The sequence below is a fragment of the Pristiophorus japonicus genome, chromosome 9, assembly GCF_044704955.1.
Source record: "Pristiophorus japonicus isolate sPriJap1 chromosome 9, sPriJap1.hap1, whole genome shotgun sequence".
In the NCBI taxonomy this organism is placed as follows: Eukaryota; Metazoa; Chordata; class Chondrichthyes; family Pristiophoridae; genus Pristiophorus; species Pristiophorus japonicus.
In genome coordinates this window covers 49527025-49545653 of record NC_091985.1, presented here as the reverse complement: position 1 = coordinate 49545653, position 18629 = coordinate 49527025, and the positions used below count along the sequence as shown (strand labels likewise).

The following is an 18629-nucleotide window of genomic DNA, read 5'->3' as shown; positions in this document are numbered from 1 at the left end:
AGGTACAAATTTTAAGAGAGGGACTTTTGACATTCTCACGATATGAAATAACCTCTGTGGAGGAAGTAGTATTTTGAAGCCATTAGCAGCCTCTTTAAAATCCTTTACAAAAGTACTTCCAAGCCATTTGGCCCATGCCGGCTCCCTGCAAGAGTACTTCAGGGAGCCGGCATGGGCCGCACCTGGAGTATTGTGTACAGTTTTGGTCTCCTAACTTGAGGAAGGACATTCTTGCTATTGAGGGAGTGCAGCGAAGGTTCACCAGACTGATTCCCGGGATGGCGGGACTGACATATCAAGAAAGACTGGATCAACTGGGCTTGTATTCACTGGAGTTCAGAAGAATGAGAGGGGATCTCATAGAAACGTTTAAAATTCTGACGGTTTAGACAGGTTAGATGCAGGAAGAATGTTCCCAATGTTGGGGAAGTCCAGAACCAGGGGTCACAGTCTAAGGATAAGGGATAAGCCATTTAGGACCGAGATGAGGAGAAACTTCTTCACCCAGAGAGTGGTGAACCTGTGGAATTCTCTACCACAGAAAGTAGTTGAGGCCAATTCACTAAATATATTCAAAAAGGAGTTAGATGTGGTCCTTCCTACTAGGGGGAATCAAGGGGTATGGCAGGAAAGCAGGAGTGGGGTACTGAAGTTGCATGTTCAGCCATGAACTCATTGAATGGCGGTGCAGGCTCGAAGAGCTGAATGGCCTACTCCTGCACCTATTTTCTATGTTTCTATGTTTCAGCTAGGCCAACTCCCCTGCCCTTTCCCCGTAGCCCTGCAATTTTTTTCCTTCAGGTACTTATCCAATTTCCTTTTGATAGCCACGATTGAATCTGCCTCCACCACCCTCTCAGACAGTGCATTCCAGATCCTAACCACTCGCTGTGTAAAAAGTTTTCTTCATGTCATCGTTGGTTCTTCTACTAATCACCTTAAATCTGTGTCCTCTGGTTCTTGATCCTTCTGCCAATGGAAACAGTTTCTCTCTATCGACTCTGTATAGACAGCTCTATCAAATCTTCTCTCAGACTTCTCTGCACTAAGGAGAGCAACCCCAGCTTCTCTAGTCTATCCACGTAACTGAAGTCCCTCATCCCTGGAACCACTCTTATAAATCTTTCTGCACCCTCACATCCTTCCTAAAGTGCGGTGCACAGAATTCTGCGCTAAATTTCATCTGTCACACGTGCACTCATTCCATCAGTCTGCCTATGTCCTCTTGAAGTCTATCAATATCTTCTTCATTGTTCACTATACATTCAAGTTGTGCGTTATCTGCAAATTTTGGAATTGTGCCCTGTACACCCAAGTCTAAGTCATTAATATATATCACGAAAAGCTATGGTCCCAGTACTTAACCCTGGAGTGTACCTTCCTCCAGTCCGAAAAACAACCATTCACATTGTTTCCTGTCACTTAGCCAATGTCGTATATTTGCTGCCACTGTCCCTTTTATTCCATGTGCTTCAACTTTGTTGGCAAGCCTATTATGTGGCATTTAATCAAATTTCTTTTGTACGTTCAATGTGCACAACATCAACTGCATTGCCCTCATCAAAAAACTCAACGGGTTGGATTTTCGGTTGGATGGCGCCTTGGATGGAACGGTAAAGGATGTCGAGATGCTTACCGCCCCGGACGGCCAGCTTCCAGCGCCCTGCTGGGAAATTTGGTGCCGATTTTGCAGCGTCGCAAAACGCCTTGCTCTGTAGTTTCATTCAGTTCATGACTTCAGGCGTCGTGCAACGTCCCAGTCACTAAATTAGATCGAAATGCCACATTTAACATTCGCCCCAAGTCACGCCTGAAAAATCAGGCAGTCCCACGATCGATTAGGTGAAATTTACAGCATATTTAAAGTGAAGGAGGAGGATTCTAAATCGGAGGTAACATTGAGTGCAACGTTTTCGCAAAGCAAGCTGCATGAACCTCCAACTTCAAAGCGGCAGATTTATCTGCCATTACAGGGTCCTTACAACTTCAGGTGAAATAATTTAATGAGGGCATTACAAAGTTTGCCTACTCCATGCCCTTGTTAGGCGGCGCCAAGATAGAAGGACTGTTGGCCATGTCGGACCACGGACGAGGAGAGGCCGTCGACGTCGGGACAAGATGCCTTAACCTCCAGGGATTTACAGGCAGCAACGCTCATACCTCCAGCTCTCTGAGGGGCAGTATGTGAGAAGGCTGCCTCCTACAGGCAGACCTGCAGCCTCACATTGACACCAGGACTGTGCTTCCCATCACAGTAAAGGTCACTGTGGCGCTGGTCTTCTATGGCTCCGGCTCCTTTCAGGCTGCATCGGGGACAAGACAGCGTCTCTCAATATGCTGCACATCACTGCATTCGCCATGCCACAAAGGTTCTGTACGCCCGCAGAATGGACTTTATAACATTCCCAATGAGCAGGGAGAGTCAGAATGAGCAGGCATGTGGGTTTGGCAGGATTGCGGGCTTCCCGAGGGATTAAGGAGCCATTGACTGAACACACGTGGCCTTGCGAGCACCATTCGACAACGCAGGGGTATTCAGAAACTGAAAGGGATACCACTCCCTAAATGTGAAGCTGGTGTACGACCACAAGCAGCGCATCCTCGCAGTGAATGCTCACTATCCATGGAGTGCACATGATGCTTGAGCACCCCTACTGTCTGCTCGATGATGTTGCTGGTGGCCGTATAGCTCTCATCGTAGTGATGCTCCGTTTGTGTGGTGGGTTTGCGGAGGGGGGTCATTAGCCAGCCTGCATGAGATCACTGTGCCAAGGGCAGGGCACGACTGGCTGCTCGAAGACAAAGGATACGACCTAGCCACCTGGCTAATGACCCCCCTCCGCAAACCCACCACACAAACGGAGCATCACTGCAATGAGAGCCATGCGGCCACCAGCAACATCATCGAGCAGACAATAGGGGTGCTCAAGCAGCGTTTTCGATGCCTGGACCACTCTGGAGGCAGTCTTCAATACTCAACAACAACTTGAATTTATATAGCGCCTTTAACATAGTAAAACGTCCCAAGGCGCTTCACAGGAGTATTATGCAATAAAAATTTGACACCAAGCCCCATAAGTAGAAATTAGCACAGGTAACCAAAAGCTTGGTCAAAGTCGCAGGTTTTAAGGAGCATCATGAAGGAGGAAAGAGAGGTAGAAAGGCAGAGGGGTTTAGGCAGGGAATTCCAGCAGATTGGAAAACTGCAAACGTAACGCCTCTTTTAAAAAAAGGAAGCAGACAAAAAGCAGGAAACTATAGACCTGTTAGCTTAATATCGGTGCTTGGGAAAATGTTGGAGTCCATTATTAAAGAAGCAGTAGCACGACATTTGGAAAAGCATAATTCAGTCAGGCAGAGTCAGCATGGATTTATGAAGGGGAAGTCGTGTTTGACAAATTTGCTGGAATTCTTTGAGGTTGTAACAAACAGGGTGAATGGATAAATGAGAACCAGTGGATGTGGTGTATTTGGACTTCCAGAAGGCATTTGACAAGGTGCCACATAAAAGGTTACTGCACAAGATAAAAGTTCACGGGGTTGGGGGTAATATATTAGTATGGATAGAGGATTGGCTAACTAACAGAAAACAGAGAGTCGGGATAAATGGTTCATTCTTGGGTTGGCAATCAGTAACTAGCGGGGTGCTGCAGGGATCAATACTGGGACCCCAACTATTTACAATCGATATTAACGACCTAGATGAAGGGACTAAGTGTAACGTAGCCAAGTTTGCTGATGTTACAAAGATGGGAGGAAAAGCAATGTGTGAGGAGGACACAAAAAATCTGCAAAAGGACATAGGCTAAGTGAGTGGGGAAAAATTTGGCAGATGGAGTATAATGTTGGAAAGTGTGATGTCATGCACTTTGGCAGAAAAAAAATCAAAGAGCAAGTTATCATTTAAATGGAGAAAAATTGCAAAGTGCTGCAGCACAGCAGGACCTGGGGGTCCTGGTGCAAGAAACACAAAAGGTTAGTATGCAGATACAGCAAGTGATCAGGAAGGCCAATGGAATCTTGGCCTTTATTGCAAAGGGGATGGAGTATAACAGTAGGGAAGTCTTGCTACAGTTATACAAGGTCATCATCATAGGCAGTCACTCGAAATCGAGAAAGACTTGCTTCCATTCTAAAGTGAGTTCTTAGGAGACTGAACAGTCCAATACAGGAGTTAGTCTCTGTCACAGGTGGAACAGAGTCGTTGAAGGAAAGGGTGGGTGGAGAGACTGGTTTTCCGCACGCTCCTTCCGCTGCCTGTGCTTGCTTTCTGTATGCTCTTGGCGACGAGACTGGAGGTGCTCAGCACCCTCCCGGATGCTCTTCATCCACTTAGGGCGGTCTTTGGCCAGGTACACCCAGGTGTCGGTGGGGATGTTGCACTTTATCAGGGAGACTTTTGAGGGTGTCCTTGAAACATTTCCTCTGCCCACCTGAGGCTCGCTTGCCATGTAGGAGTTCCGAATGTGCGGCAAACCTGTCCCATCCTCCCTTACCCTCAACGACTGTCTGTCCCACCTGTGGCAGGGACTGTGGCTCCCGTATTGGACTGTTCAGCCACCTAAGGACTCATTCTAAGAGTGGAAGCAAGCCTTCCTCGATTCCGAAGGACTGCCTATGATAATGAGGAGTTCTGAATAGAGTGCTTGCTTTGGGAGTCTTGTATCAGGCATTGTGGCCTGCCCAACGGAGCTGGTCAAGTGTGGTCAGTGGTTCGATGATGGAGATGTTGGCCTGATCGGGGACACTAACATTGGTGCGTCTGTCCTCCCAGGGAATTTGCAGGATCTTACGGAGACATCGTTGGTGGTATTTCTCCAGCAATTTGAGGTGTCTACTATATATGGTTCACGTCTCTGAACCATACAGGAGGGCAGGTATCACTACAGCCCTGTAGATCATAAGCTTAGTGCCAAATTTGAGGGCCTGATCTTCGAACACCCTCTTCCTCAGGAGGCCAAAGGCTGCGCTGGCGCACTGGAGGCGGTGTTGAACCTCATCGTCGATGTCTACCCTTGTTGATAATAGGCTCCCAAGGTATGGAAAGTGGTCCACATTGTCCAGGGCCGCGCCGTGGTTCTTGATGACTGGGAGGCAGTGCTGTGTGGCAGGGTCAGGTTGGTGGAGGACCTTTGTCTTACGGATGTTTAGTGTAAGGCCTATGCTTTCGTACGCCTCAGTGAAGATGTTGACTAGGACTTGGAGTTCAGCCTCTGTATGTGCGCAGATGCAAGCGATGTCCGTGTACTGTAGCTCAACAACAAGAGGATGGGATGGTCTTAGATCTGGCCTGGAGACGATGTAGGTTGAACAGGTTCCCACTGGTTCTGTAGTTTAGTTCCACTCCAGCAGGGAGCTTGTTGAATGTGAAGTGGAGCATTGCAGCGAGGAAGATCGAGAAGAGGGTTGACGCGATGATGCAGCCCTGTTTGACCCCGGTCCAGACGTGGATCGGTGGTGGATTCGTTGGTCAGGATCATGGCTTACATGTCGTCGAGCAGGCGGGGGATGGCGACAAACTTTTGGGGGCAGCCGAAATGGAGGAGGTCCGAACCGGTGCCAAACAGGGCTGCATCATCGTGCCAACCCTATTCTCGATCTTCCTCGCTGCAATGCTCCATAGTCCTGCGCAGTTAACAGTATCAAAGGCCTTTGTAAGGTCAAAGACGGTCATGTACAAAGGTTGGTGCTGTTCCCTGCATTTCTGTTGCAGTTGTCACGCCGTAAAGATCATGTCTGTTGAACCCCGTAGTGGTCGGAATCCGCACTGTGATTCTGGGAGGAGCTCCTCAGCCACAGGAGAAGACGGTTGAGGAGGATTCTAACGATGACCTTCCCAGTGGCTGATAACAGGGAGATTCCTCTGTAGTTGCTGCAGGCGGACTTGTCCCATTTTAAAAAAAAAGATGGTCACGATTACTGCATCTCTGAGATCTCCCAGCATCTCCCGGTATTGGTGAGGCCCCACTTGGAATATGGCATACAGTTTGGGTTTCTGTTATGTCTTGGATAAGGAGTCAGACTAGATACTGCAAGCTCAAACTAAGTGTGACCTGTAATCCTTTATTACAGATCTGAGTGCATCTCCAGCCTGTGAGGCCTCCTTATATACAGGTGCTCCCAAGGGATTGTGGGATCCCTTGGGACTCCAGGGGATAAGACATGGTAATTACAGATTTACATACATAACAGTTTCCATATTTAAGAAAGGATATACTTGCTTTGGAGGCAGTTCAGATAATGTTCACTAAGTTGATTCCAGAGATGAGGGGGTTGATTTATGAGGAAAGGTTGAGTAAGTTGGGCTTCTACTCACTGGAATTCAGAAGAATGAGAGGTGATCTTATCAAAACGTATAAGATTATGAGGGGACTTGACAGGGTGGATGCAGAGAGGATGTTTCCACTGATAGGGGAGACTAGAACTTGGGGGCATAATCTTAGAATAAGGGGCCGCCCATTTAAAACTGAGATGAGGAGGAATTTTTTCTCTCAAAGGGTTGTAAATCTGTGGAATTCGCTGCCTCAGAGAGTTGTGGAAGCTGGGTCATTGAATAAATTTGAGAGAGATAGACAGTTTCTTAACCGATCAGGGAATAAGGGATTATGGGGAGCAGGCAGGGAAGTGGACCCGAGTCCATGATCAGATCAGCCATGATCGTATTAAATGGTGGAGCAGGCTCAAGGGGCCGTATGGCCTGCTCCTATTTCTTATGTTCACTACCAGTTTACTATTTATATGCCTATAGATGACTTTTGGATTCCCTTTTTATATTAGCTGCCATTCTATTCTCATACTCTCTTTGCCCTTCTTACTTCCTTTTTCACTTCCCCTTTGAACTTTCTACATTTAGCCTGGTTCTCACTTGTATTCTCAACCTGATATCCGTCATACGTCCTATTTTTCTGCTTCATCTTATTCTCTATCTCTTTCGTCATCCAGGGAACTCTGACTTTGGTTGCCCGAGCTTTCCCCTCGTGGAAATGCATCTCAACTGTACCCGAACCAACTTCTCTTTAAAGGCAGCCCATTGTTCGATTACAGTTTTGCCTGCCAATCTATCCAATTTACCCAGGCCAGATGAAACCCACTGAAATTGATCTTCCTGCAATTAAGTATTTTTACTCTGGATTGCCCGCTGTCCCTTTCCAAAGCTAATCTAAACCTTATGAACCTCCCTTATCCGGCAACCACCCCTCGCGCGGCACCATTCCCAGCCGTTCCGACATGAGCAAATTGAAGTCCTTCCTTGCTACAGACTCCCACAATTGCTGGCCTGACCTCTCGATCCACACACCACCACCCCCCCCCCACTGCCCACGATCTCTCTGCCGCACTTCCAGCCCAAGGCCAGCCAGCCCCGATATCCACTTGCTCAGTACCTGTACCATCCAATTTAACGTGATCTCCCCTCGGCTGGCAAAATCCTTTATCCGGCACAGGCCAGGTCCCTAAATGTTCCCCTACGGACACTTGCTTCAATTGACCTACCTCATTCCGCAGAACCAGACCAGGCAATGCCGCCTTCCTCCTTGGGCCAGAAATGCACTGATCAAGAAAGTTCTCTTTAACGTACTTCAGAAATGCTTGCCCCTCTTTGCCCTTTACACTATTCCAATCTATATTCGGAGAGTTGTAGTCCCCCATTATCACTACTCTATAGTTCTTGCACCTCTGTAATTTCCCTGCAAATTTGCTCCTCTATATCCTTCCCACCAGCTGGTGGCCTATAGAATACACCTAATGGCACCTCTATTGCTTCTTAACTCTAACCAAATAGATTCTGTCCTTGACCCTTCCAGGACATCCTCTCTCTCCAACACTAATATTCTCCGTAATAAATACTGCCACCTATCACCTTTCTTTCCTTCCCTAAACACCTTATATCCAGCAATACTTTGTACCCAATCCTGCCCTTTTTTGACCCAAGTCTCTGTTATCGCCACAACATCATATTCACATGTGGCTATTTGCAGCTCACCAATTTATTTACCACGCTTCGCACATTTACACACTGTAACCCTCTCTTAGACCTTCTTGTATTCTCTCTTAGTCTGACCCCACCCAATGCCGTACCATTTCTTACTGTAGTGCTATCTGTCTCTCCCAATCTTTTGTGCACCTTGTTTCTCCTTTCCAAAGCTACATTGGAATGTGGCCAGCCCCCTGCAAAATTAGTTTAAACCCTCCCACCACCAACCCCCCCACCCCACCTGCCAGGATATTGGCTTAATCTGAAGTCTGCACCTGGTCTTGACTCCTCATGCGCTAAACAGCAATAAATACAATCTTTTTTTTAAAGTGAAGTACTGAATGTTAGATTACTGATATTATAGAAAGTTTTCCGAAGCTGGACTCACCGGGTGATTTTTCTGCAATGTTTTCCAGGTCCTTTGCTTGATCTCATTTACATTTATAGAATCTTTTTTGCTCAGCTCATGTATAGCTGTGTTTATACAGTTCCTCGTCACAATCAGCAGTTTCTCCATGTTTGGCCATAGTTCATTGGGTTTGGAAAGATCCAAAACCAAAACAATAGAAAGGGTCCTAGTTCAATTGAAACATCACAGATGCCTTTAATTACTTTGAATGCATTTAAAAATTGATAAACAGTAGAACCTTTCTATAGAGCATATCACACAGATCTCCCTGTGATATCACATCCATCGGAGGTGACTGCATAGCACACAAGTGACAAAGTTACTAATTCTGCTGGGCTAGCCAGCAAATTATATAGATATGGTATCTCACTTGTGTTTCACATAGTTTTCTTTTCCTGAGGAATCCCAGCAGTTTAGGCCCAAACTCTTGGGCTCAATTTTCCCCGGTCTTTTGCACAATTTTTTTGGCGCACGCCGCATTTTTTGGTGTAAGTTTTTAAATTAAAGTTTCCCCAACAAATCTGCGCCAGTGTAACTGAGTTAGTTACGATTTTTTTTTAAGGTTTTTTTTTTAAAGTCATAGGGAGTGTTACCTCAGGTCTGCACCAGATTTTAATCATTTTTCAAAGTTTGCCCCCAAAAAATTTATCCTAGGTCGGCGTATCAAGCCACTCCAAAAAACCTTCTGGTGAGTTAAGAGTAAGCAGCACACAATGAACAATCGGCGCAGAAAGACGTCATTGTTTTTCATCTAAGTTTGGGAGGGAGATAAGAACACTTTAAAGATTACATTTTTTTACCTTACAACGGAGTAGATGGAAATTTGATGGAATTCTGAACTTTTCTTTTTTTTTTTAAAAAACTTCCACGACACCACTGAATGTCTTCAAACAGGGTTGGAACGTCGGCTGACAGAATCCGTCCCACACCCAGACAAAGGGGCTCGGCTGCAAAACAAGCTCGGGGGGGGCGATCGGAAGACTGCAGACTGCACTAGGCATCAAATGAGCCCGGGGGGGGGGGTTTAGGGAGGGTGAAAGGTGCTGTTGAACGTGATCGGAAGAAATCACAAGACTGCAATGAGCCCGGGGTAGGGGGAGGGGGGCTTTGGGAGTTACCGATCACTGCACTTGGTCAGACATAGGTGTGGTCCACACAGACCTTGGGGAGAGAACACAAAGAACCTGCCCTGCCTTCCTGCCATTTTGAGCTTCTTGCAAAGGTAAAATTTAAGCATGGGCGCAATACTGACAATGTCATACCTTGTGTGAGCCTCCTGCATCATGGTGCTGCGGAGGAGACAATTGATTCGACATCATCGCACGAGGACCTCAGAGCCCGTAGGGTGCTGGGCAGGAGGTCTTACCCACCTCGGGTATATCGAGACAGGCGTTCGTACCTGTGAGTGATGCAAACTGTGTCAGAAGGCTGCGTTTCCGCAAAGAAGTTGTAACTGAGATCTGTAAGATGGTGAAAGCAGACCTGCAACCTAGAAGCATCAGGAAGACTGCTTTGTCAGTTGAAGTGAAGGTTACAGTTGCACTTTCATTCTATGCATCCGGATCCATCCAAGCTACAATTGGGCATGTGTGCACCATTAACATGCAACACATGTCTGCATTCGGCAGGTGACTGCTGCACTATATGCCCGGAGGAATGACTACGTAAAGTTCCCCATGACTGCCCAGGCAATGCGTGACAGGGCTATGGGCTTCTCCAGGATTGCTGGCTTCCCAAAGGTATAGGGCTGCATTGACTGTACCCACATCGTCTTGCGAGCACCTTTGGAGGATTCCGAGATGTACAGGAACAGAAAAGGCTTCCACTCCATTAATGTACAGCTCGTGTGTAAACGACATGCATCGCATCATGTCAGTCGGTGCAAGATACCCTGGGAGCACCCAGGATGCGTTCATCCGACACGAGAGCGTTATATCTGCCATGTTTCAGCAGCAGCCAGAAGGGCAGAGCCGGCTACTGGGAGACAAAGGATACGGCCTCGCCACTGGCTCATGACGCCCCTACACGTAACACGGACGAAAGGTGACTGAGAATACAACATGTCGCACATTGCGACGCGCAGCATCACAGAGGACCATTGGCATCTTGAAACAGCATTTCCGATGCCTGGACCAGCCCGGAGGCTACTTGTTATACACCCCTGAGATTGTCGGTCAGTTCACTGTTGAGTGCTCCATGCTGCATAACTTAGCCATCATGACGCAGCAGCAGCTGGTAGTAGAAGACCCAACTGCGGCGAAAGTGGCTGATGATAATGATGAGGAAGATGAAGATGACGAGCAGGAGGAGGAGAAGGAAGCCATGCAAGTACCTGAACCCGAAGCACGACGGTGGAGAAGGGCGGGCCATCGTACCCCTTTAACGATTGCTCGAGCCTTGCGCCAGCAGCTCATCTGTGAAAGCTTTGCTGCCTGAAGGCTCAGCGGCAACTATTCCACATGGACCATCTTTACTGTTTGGACCTGTTCCGTAATGTTGTGTTGTGTTAATGAACAAATGATGGAAATAATTCTTGTTTACTTCAAAAGTTGTGTTAATAATGGAACAAATAATGTAAATGATTCAGTTATAATTTAAAATATATTTTATTCAAAAGTTTTATCAAACATTTGTACTTAACTTAAATAAAAATATTCTTGAATCAAACTTTAAAGTTTCCTGTTAAGATCACTTCCAAACTTTAAACTTGTAAATTTACATAACTGACAAAACCTTTTAATTTGAAAACAAGTAACAACAATAATAACAACAGTAGCAGTAAAGAAAGGCTGCACCCATCTCTCCTCCACCTTATTCTGGTCTTGGTGACTCCACCACCCCTGCCCGCAGGCGGTGGCGCAGTGTTTCTGGGGTTGGTACCAAGCTTATACTTTCTAACATCTCAGGTAGTTCGCACCTGTTGAAAGGGGGGGGGGGTGTGGGGGGAAGGCGGTAAATGTGGAGGGCCTGGCTTGGGGCTCTTCAGAGGCTGGTCTGGGGATTAGAGTGGGACTGGCAGTTGATTCTGTCAATGGGCGCGGGGTCTGGGCGTGTTCCCTTATTGCAGCAGCTAACTCCAACATGCTGTCCCTCATGCGCCCTGACAGCGTCTCAACTACCTGCAACATTCCCTCCCTAATGTTGAGCTAAAGTGTCTGAACTACCTGTGACATTCCCTCCCTCATGTTCACAGACAGTGCATCAGCTACCTGTGACATTCCCTTTCTCATATTCACTGACATGGTTTCAGCTGACTGAAATATTCCCTCACTCATGGTCCCGGACATCGTTCCCATTTTTCGTGAGAGTGTTGTTACTTTTTCCGACAGTCCTGATACCTCATCACCCACCCCACTGATGGCGTCCAGGAGTGATTGCATAAAGTCAATGCTCCGCACTCATTGCCATCACGTGAACCACATCTGTTAGATCCTGCACCACAGGAGAACACTGTCGAGCTCTCCTTTCCCTCCTCACCCTGGGTGTAACATCGCAGTGGAAACAGCAGCCTGGGACGGTGGGGCCCTGGGTGTGCCTTGCTGCACCCCACCACTGGGACCTGCAGCCTCGGACGGTGAGGCCCTGGGAGTGCCTCGCTGCACCCACCACTGGGACTCGCAGCCTCGGACAATGGGAAACCATGGAATGTCCCATCAACACTCAAACCACTAGTCAGGGAAGGGGCTAGCAACTCAATGGGCGGCACCTGCACCTCCTCCAAAGTGAATACAAGAGGTGGGGCTTCATCCATCCCCTCCACCTACCCCCCATGTTCTTGGTCTGGAAGGTGGGATTGGAAGATGTTCTCCTCTTCAGGCCCGTTGTTGTCCTCGTCCAAATATTCTTCTGCATCGTCAGGGTTGGCCTGAAGTTCTGCAAAATATAACAGAACACAGACAAATGGTTAGCAGCAGAGGAGGGGGGCAGGATTGGTGGCATGAGTAGGCTCAGACAGCGCAGGCATCAGGTTGATTTGAAGGACCACGATGAATGATAGCACATTGCATCAACCAAAGCATAGCCGACGGAGACATCCCCATGAACCGAAGCACGGCTAGCCCGCGCAGTATTTAACATTTAGCAAAGCCAGACTGTGGAATTTGCAGGACTTACCCTCTCCTTCGAGTGTGGGCCCAGCTTGTGCAGTGGTGGTTGCTTTTCTCCAGGCAGGATCCATCAAAGCAGCGACCCTCTCTTCCAAGGGTGTCAGTGACTGCAGATTTGCTGGGCCTCCTCCTGTTTGGAGTTCTTTACCTTTTGTTATGTACCACCTTCCTCTGCAAAGACAAAACGACAACTTTTTAGAGGGTGTCTTTCTGCTGGGTGGGACATATACAGCTGGTCACATTTACATTACAATTGCATTGAAAATATTACTTACACAAACTTGACCAAGGTCCTGCCACTTTTTTTTGCACTGGCCTCCAGACCTCGTGCAAGGTGGTTCCAGCGTTTCTTAATTTCTTTGGGTGGAACTTTTGTGTGACCTCTGCTGGTGTCCAGCTCCTGCCATCTGTCTTCAATCACAGTAACTAGTGCCTCCACTTCATCCTGTAAGAAATTTTTGATCCTTGCACCGTGTTGCATCTTGTATTGCAGCTTCAAATTTTCCAATGTTCTCACATAGCACTCAACGTTCTCACACACACAACTGCCTCTTTAAAAATGGCCGATTGCAGACCGGGAGCTGAACTGCGCATGCGTGCCCATAGGAATAACGTCAAAAACGTCCTTTTTTCCCCGCGCATGCGCAGAAGGTGGGGCATCGTTTTTTTTCGGCGCAGACAGTAGACTCCACCTCCCGAGACGACTGGATAGGCTGCGCGGCGCCAATTTTGAAAACTACAGTGAGGAAACTTGGCACAAATATTTCTGGAGTATTTTTAGTCGAGAAAAACAGGTGTAATTTTTGCAATACGCAAAAAACGGTTTGGGGTAAAATTGAGCCCTTGGAGTCCCTCCCGAAAACTCTCCACCTCCCTCTCATTAAAACCCACTGTAATTTAGAGCTCCCCCTAGTGGACTACTGCTCTATCTAGTGGACTACTGTGGTAATGCAACTATTGATGTATATAATAAAAGGATCATGTGACAAGGTCACATGACAAGTTCCTGTAGAACCATCTTATGTATGTGTGTGTTCGTGATGTCGCAAAGAATATATCACACCCACCTCTTTGACCAAGTTTTTGGTCACCTCACCTAATATCTCCTTCTTTGTCTCAGTGTCAACTTTTGCCTTATGCTTGCATGAAGCACCTTGGGATGTTTTTCTACATTAAAGATGCTGTATTGTTGTGCAGCTAGTTAAAGACAGCTCAGTGGCATATAGCGATGGGAAGGAGAACCTCACTTACAATTCCCCACAAAGTAAATATGTAACCTCAGCTGGGTAAATCATGAAAGGCACCAAGCAAAGGTCAAATACTTCTTCATAGAAAAGGATGACAACTGGTAGGCAAAGAATCTCAGTGTGGTCTTGTAAACTTTTGAAGGAGTTCGGCTAGAGCACTGTTAGCAGAGTTCTGGGAGCTACTTTCTTACTTGCCTACCCTCCGGAGGAGAAAATTGAAGGGGAGAAAAAGAGGGGAAGAAAATAATTATCAATATTCTTAAAAATCTATAATGTAGGCGCATTATGTATCTTTAGTGCAATGAATAGCTATATAATAACTACACATATAGTATAGCTTTTGGTTTAAAAAAAAAGGTCCTAAATAAAATTGCAACAAACGTGGGTGGAAAAGTCCGTTGGAGCACCAGAGTGGCAGAACAAGGGCCATACAATTTTCCCATACAGACGTCAGCCTCAGCATGGGTTTGCATAACTCTAGTGAGGTACTAAGCAATTGCCAGTTACTTCCCCACGATACAACAAAATAAAAAGCAAAGCAAGGATAAAAATTTGCAACGAAGATAGTCTGGTAAAAACAGATCTTTGATTTACATATTAATATTTTACTGGTAGTATTTAACCTCAGAATCACACAGCAACACAAACCTTATGCTGTCGACAGTGATTGGAATCTGAGCAAGATCGGATAGCGATGTTCCTCCACCTAGTTCCCAAAAGTGAGCAATATCCTTTGGCTGTAAACAGTTTCAATACAAAGATAAATGAGATGCTTAAAATTAAATTTATATTACACAGTAACATATAAAATCCCATGTTACCCTTGGCTTCAACTATATTAACTTTTTTTTCTAAAAAGAGATGATGCCAATCCAGTAATGATTTTAGATTTTGGGCAAATGGTAACCTGCAGCCCTTATATGCTTGTGACATTTCTGTGCTATTTGACCACTAGATAGCATCAGTGTACCTTGCTGTACAGTAAAACAGAAAATGCTGTAAATACACAACAGTCCCCTGCTATCAGGGTAATGTTTTGGGTGTACATCCTTGTCAGAACTCAGTTCTTCAGAACCCCATATGGGTCTAAACATTTATCCGTAATTTATTTCGAATTTCAATCATTCCTTTACTGTGTAGCTTGCATAATAGTTGCAAATTATACCAATGCCCTCCAGTGGCAGAAAATTGATAGTACCCTGTACTCATCAAGCATATATCTCCTGAAATGCAGTTACAATTTACTTTTAAGGCTAAACCAGATTAAGAAAACAAATTTAAATTTATTATAGGTTACAATGTATTTAAATTTTTTTAATTCCCGACCATATAGATGCATTCAGTGTGAAAACTCAATAAAATTTCACAACTAGAAACAACCTCCTTCAAAAATTTGAGAGGCACATATTATTTCGATGAATCTTTGAATCAATAAATGAATGGATTTATCCAAAAGTTCCGTTTTTTAAAAATCAGTTCTCCCTAAATGTATCTTTAAAAGTTGTGTAGAGGCAGTTTGGAACAGACCATTTCTGTAGAATTTCTGCATGATATGAAGTTCTGCTCCACTGTGGTGGGGATGACTGGCAGCATTCCCCATTCAGATCATCATTACTGCACATCTGTATGCGAAACACTAATGCAAAATGGCTGTTCGCAGATTCCTTTAATTATACATTTTGAATCAAATTATTCCTCTAAACACCTGCTTATAAGTGTTATGATACCTACAAGTGTCATAACATTACTCTTTGAAGCAAGGCAAGCTATCCTCAGAGGCTACCACCATGACAGCTACATTCAATCAGTACAGGGCTGTGTCAAATCTATTATTTCTTTGAGGCATGTCAGCTTATAAAAGATCTGTAACTCCTATTAAGGATCATATGTGGATGTAGCATACATATTACAAATCTTGGAGATAGCCTGGGGACCTTCAGGGCAAAAATGCAGTCCAAATTAAGTGGGATCTAAGGAAGGCTTTTAATCCAATTTAGCAGTCCTCTTTGGATTTGGGCACGGTGCCGGAGGACTGGTAATGTGGTATCCTTGTTTAAGAAGGGAGAAAGGGATAGGCTAAGTAATTACAGGCCCGTCAGCCTTATCTCAGTGGTGGGAAAATTATTGGAAAAAATCCTGACAGGATAAATTTACATTTTGAAAGGCAAGGATAAATTAGGGACAGTCAGCACGGATTTGTTAAGGGAAGATCATGTTTGACTAACCTGACTGAATTTTTTGAGGAGGTAACCAGGAGGGTCGATGAGGGCAGTGTGTATGATGTAGTGTATATGGACTTTAGCAAAGCCTTTGATGAGGTCCCATATGGTAGACTGGTCACGAAAGTTAAAACCCATGGGATCCAGGGCAAAGTGGTAAGCTGAATCCAAAATTGGCTTAGAGGTAGGAAGCAAAGGGTAATGACTGATGGATCTTTTTGTGACTGGAAGAATGTTTCCAGTGGGGTTCCGCAAGGCTCAGTACTGGGTCCCTTGCTTTTTGTGGTATACATCTGTTATATATGTGGACTTGTATTTACTCTGTACAGCCACCAGAAGGCTCATCCCCTGGAGTCCCAAGGGATCCCATAATCCCTTAGGAGCACAGTTATTTAAGGAGGCTTCACTGGTTGGAGAGCCACTCTGGAGACATGCAATAAAAGACCAAGGTCACACTTTACTTTGAGCTCAGTGTTCAGTCTGACTCTTTCTCCATACATAACAACTGGCGACGAGATACAGATAGCGAACCCAAAGATGCAGAAAACAGTGGGCATCCTAGAGAAATTTTTGGAGGGAGATGATTGGGAAACTTTTGTGGAGCGACTCAACCAATACTTCGTGGCCAACGAGCTAGATGGGGAAGAGAGTGCTGCCAAACGAAGGGCGATCCTCTTCACTGTCTGTGGGACACCAACGTATGGCCTCATGAAGAATCTGCTCACTCCAGCAAAACCCACGGAGAAATCATACGACGGTTTGTGCACACTGGTCCGAGAGCATTTGAATCCGAAGAAAAGCATTCTGATGGTGAGGTACCGGTTCTACACCTACAAAAGGTCTGAAGGCCAGAAAGTGGCGAGTTATGTCGCCGAGCTAAGACACCTTGCAAGACATTGCAAATTTGAAGGACATTTGGAGCACATGCTCAGAGACTTTTTCGTACTTGGCATTTGCCACCTTGAGTAAGGCCATAGCGATAGTCCAGGCGTTCATTGCCACCAGTGACAATACAAAGTAAATCTCTCAGCACACAAGTGCTGCTACAAGTAATGCGAGCAAAGTGATATTGTTTTTGAATCGTAACGTACAGGGCAGGTCACACATACCTGCAGCCCCACGTCCACAGATGTCTCAGAGTCCACCATCAAAGGTGATGAATGCAAGGCCATTAACACCTTGTTGGCGCTGTGGGGGTGATCATCGTTTCCATTCATGCCGATTCAAAGAGTACATTTGCAAGGGCTGTGGAACAATGGGACACCTCCAACGAGTGTGCAGGCAAGCTGAAAAGCCTGTTAAACCTGCAAACCACCATGTTGCAGAGGAGGACAGATCCACGGAGGATCATGACGAACCAGAGCCTCAGATCGAGGAGACAGAGGTACATGGGGTGCACACATTCACCACGAATTGTCCCCCAATAATGCTGAATGTTGAACTAAATGGACTCCCAACGTCAATGGAGCTGGACACGGGCACGAGCCAGTCCATCATGTGCAAAAAGTCTTTCGAAAGGTTATGGTGCAACAAGGCTTCAAGACCAGTCTTAACTCCAGTTCACACAAAACTAAGAACTTACACAAAAGAACTGGTTCCTGCAATCGGCAGTGCTACCGTAAAGGTCTCCTACGATGGAACGGTGCACAAGCTACCACTCTGGGTGGTACCGGGCGATGATCCCACGCTGCTCGACAGGAGCTGGCTGGGAAAGATACGCTGGAACTGGGACGAAGTCCGAGCGCTATCGCCCGCTGACAACACTTCGTATCCCCAGGTCTTAAACAAATTACCTTCGCTGTTTGAACCAGGCATCGGGAAATCCCAAGGAGCAAAAGTGCAGATCCACCTAATTCCGGGGGCGCGACCCATCCAGCAGAAGGCGAGAGCAGTACCGTACATGATGAGAGAAAGAGTATAGTTTGAGCTAGACCGGCTGCAAAGAGAGGGCATAATTTCAGTGAGTGGGCCAGTCCTATTGTCCCAGTCTTCAAGGTAGATGGCACCGTCAGAATCTGTGGCGATTACAAATTAACTATCAATCGTTTTTCCCTGCTGGACCAATACCCACTACCAAAGGCCGACGACCTCTTTGCAACACCGGCGGGAGGAAAGACGTTCACGAAGCTGGATCTGACTTCAGCCTACATGGCGCAGGAACTGGGGGAATCATCGAAGGCCCTCACCTGCATCAACACGCACAAAGGTCTTTCTGTTTATAACAGATGCCCGTTTGGAATCCGATCAGCGCCGGCGATATTCCAGAGACAAGGGAAAGCTTACTGAAGTCAATCTCGCACACCGTGGTCTTCCAGGACGACATCTTAAGTCACAGGTCGGAACACAGTCGAGCACCTGCAGAACCTGGAGGCGGTTCTTAATCGACTCAACCGTGTGGGGCTTAGTTTAAAACGCTCAAAGTGCGTTTTCCTGGCGCCTGAAGTGGAGTTCTTAGAAACGAGGATTGCAGCGGATGGCATCAGGCCCACCAATGCGAAGACGGAAGCAATTGAGAACGCACCGAGGCCACAGAACGTGACACAGCTGTGGTCATTTCTGGGACTCCTGAACTACTTTGGTAACTTCTTACCGGGTCTCAGCACACTGCTAGAACCACTACATGTCTTATTACGAAAAGGGGGCGAATGGGTTTGGGGCAAAAGCCAAGAAAATGCC

The 18629-nt window shown here is 46.3% G+C and overlaps 1 protein-coding gene across 2 annotated transcripts in view; it reads right to left on the bottom strand.

Moving 5' to 3' along the window:
- dync2li1 (dynein, cytoplasmic 2, light intermediate chain 1) overlaps positions 1 to 18629 on the bottom strand; it is a 58724-nt gene that overhangs the window by 31996 nt on the left and 8099 nt on the right. For both annotated transcript variants that reach the window (XM_070889341.1, XM_070889340.1), the window contains exons 5-6: positions 14383 to 14471; positions 8361 to 8547 (exon numbers count right to left, since the gene is read on the bottom strand). In XM_070889341.1, the coding sequence (XP_070745442.1) occupies positions 8361 to 8547; positions 14383 to 14471 (276 nt within the window). The remainder of the gene's footprint in view (positions 1 to 8360; positions 8548 to 14382; positions 14472 to 18629) is intronic.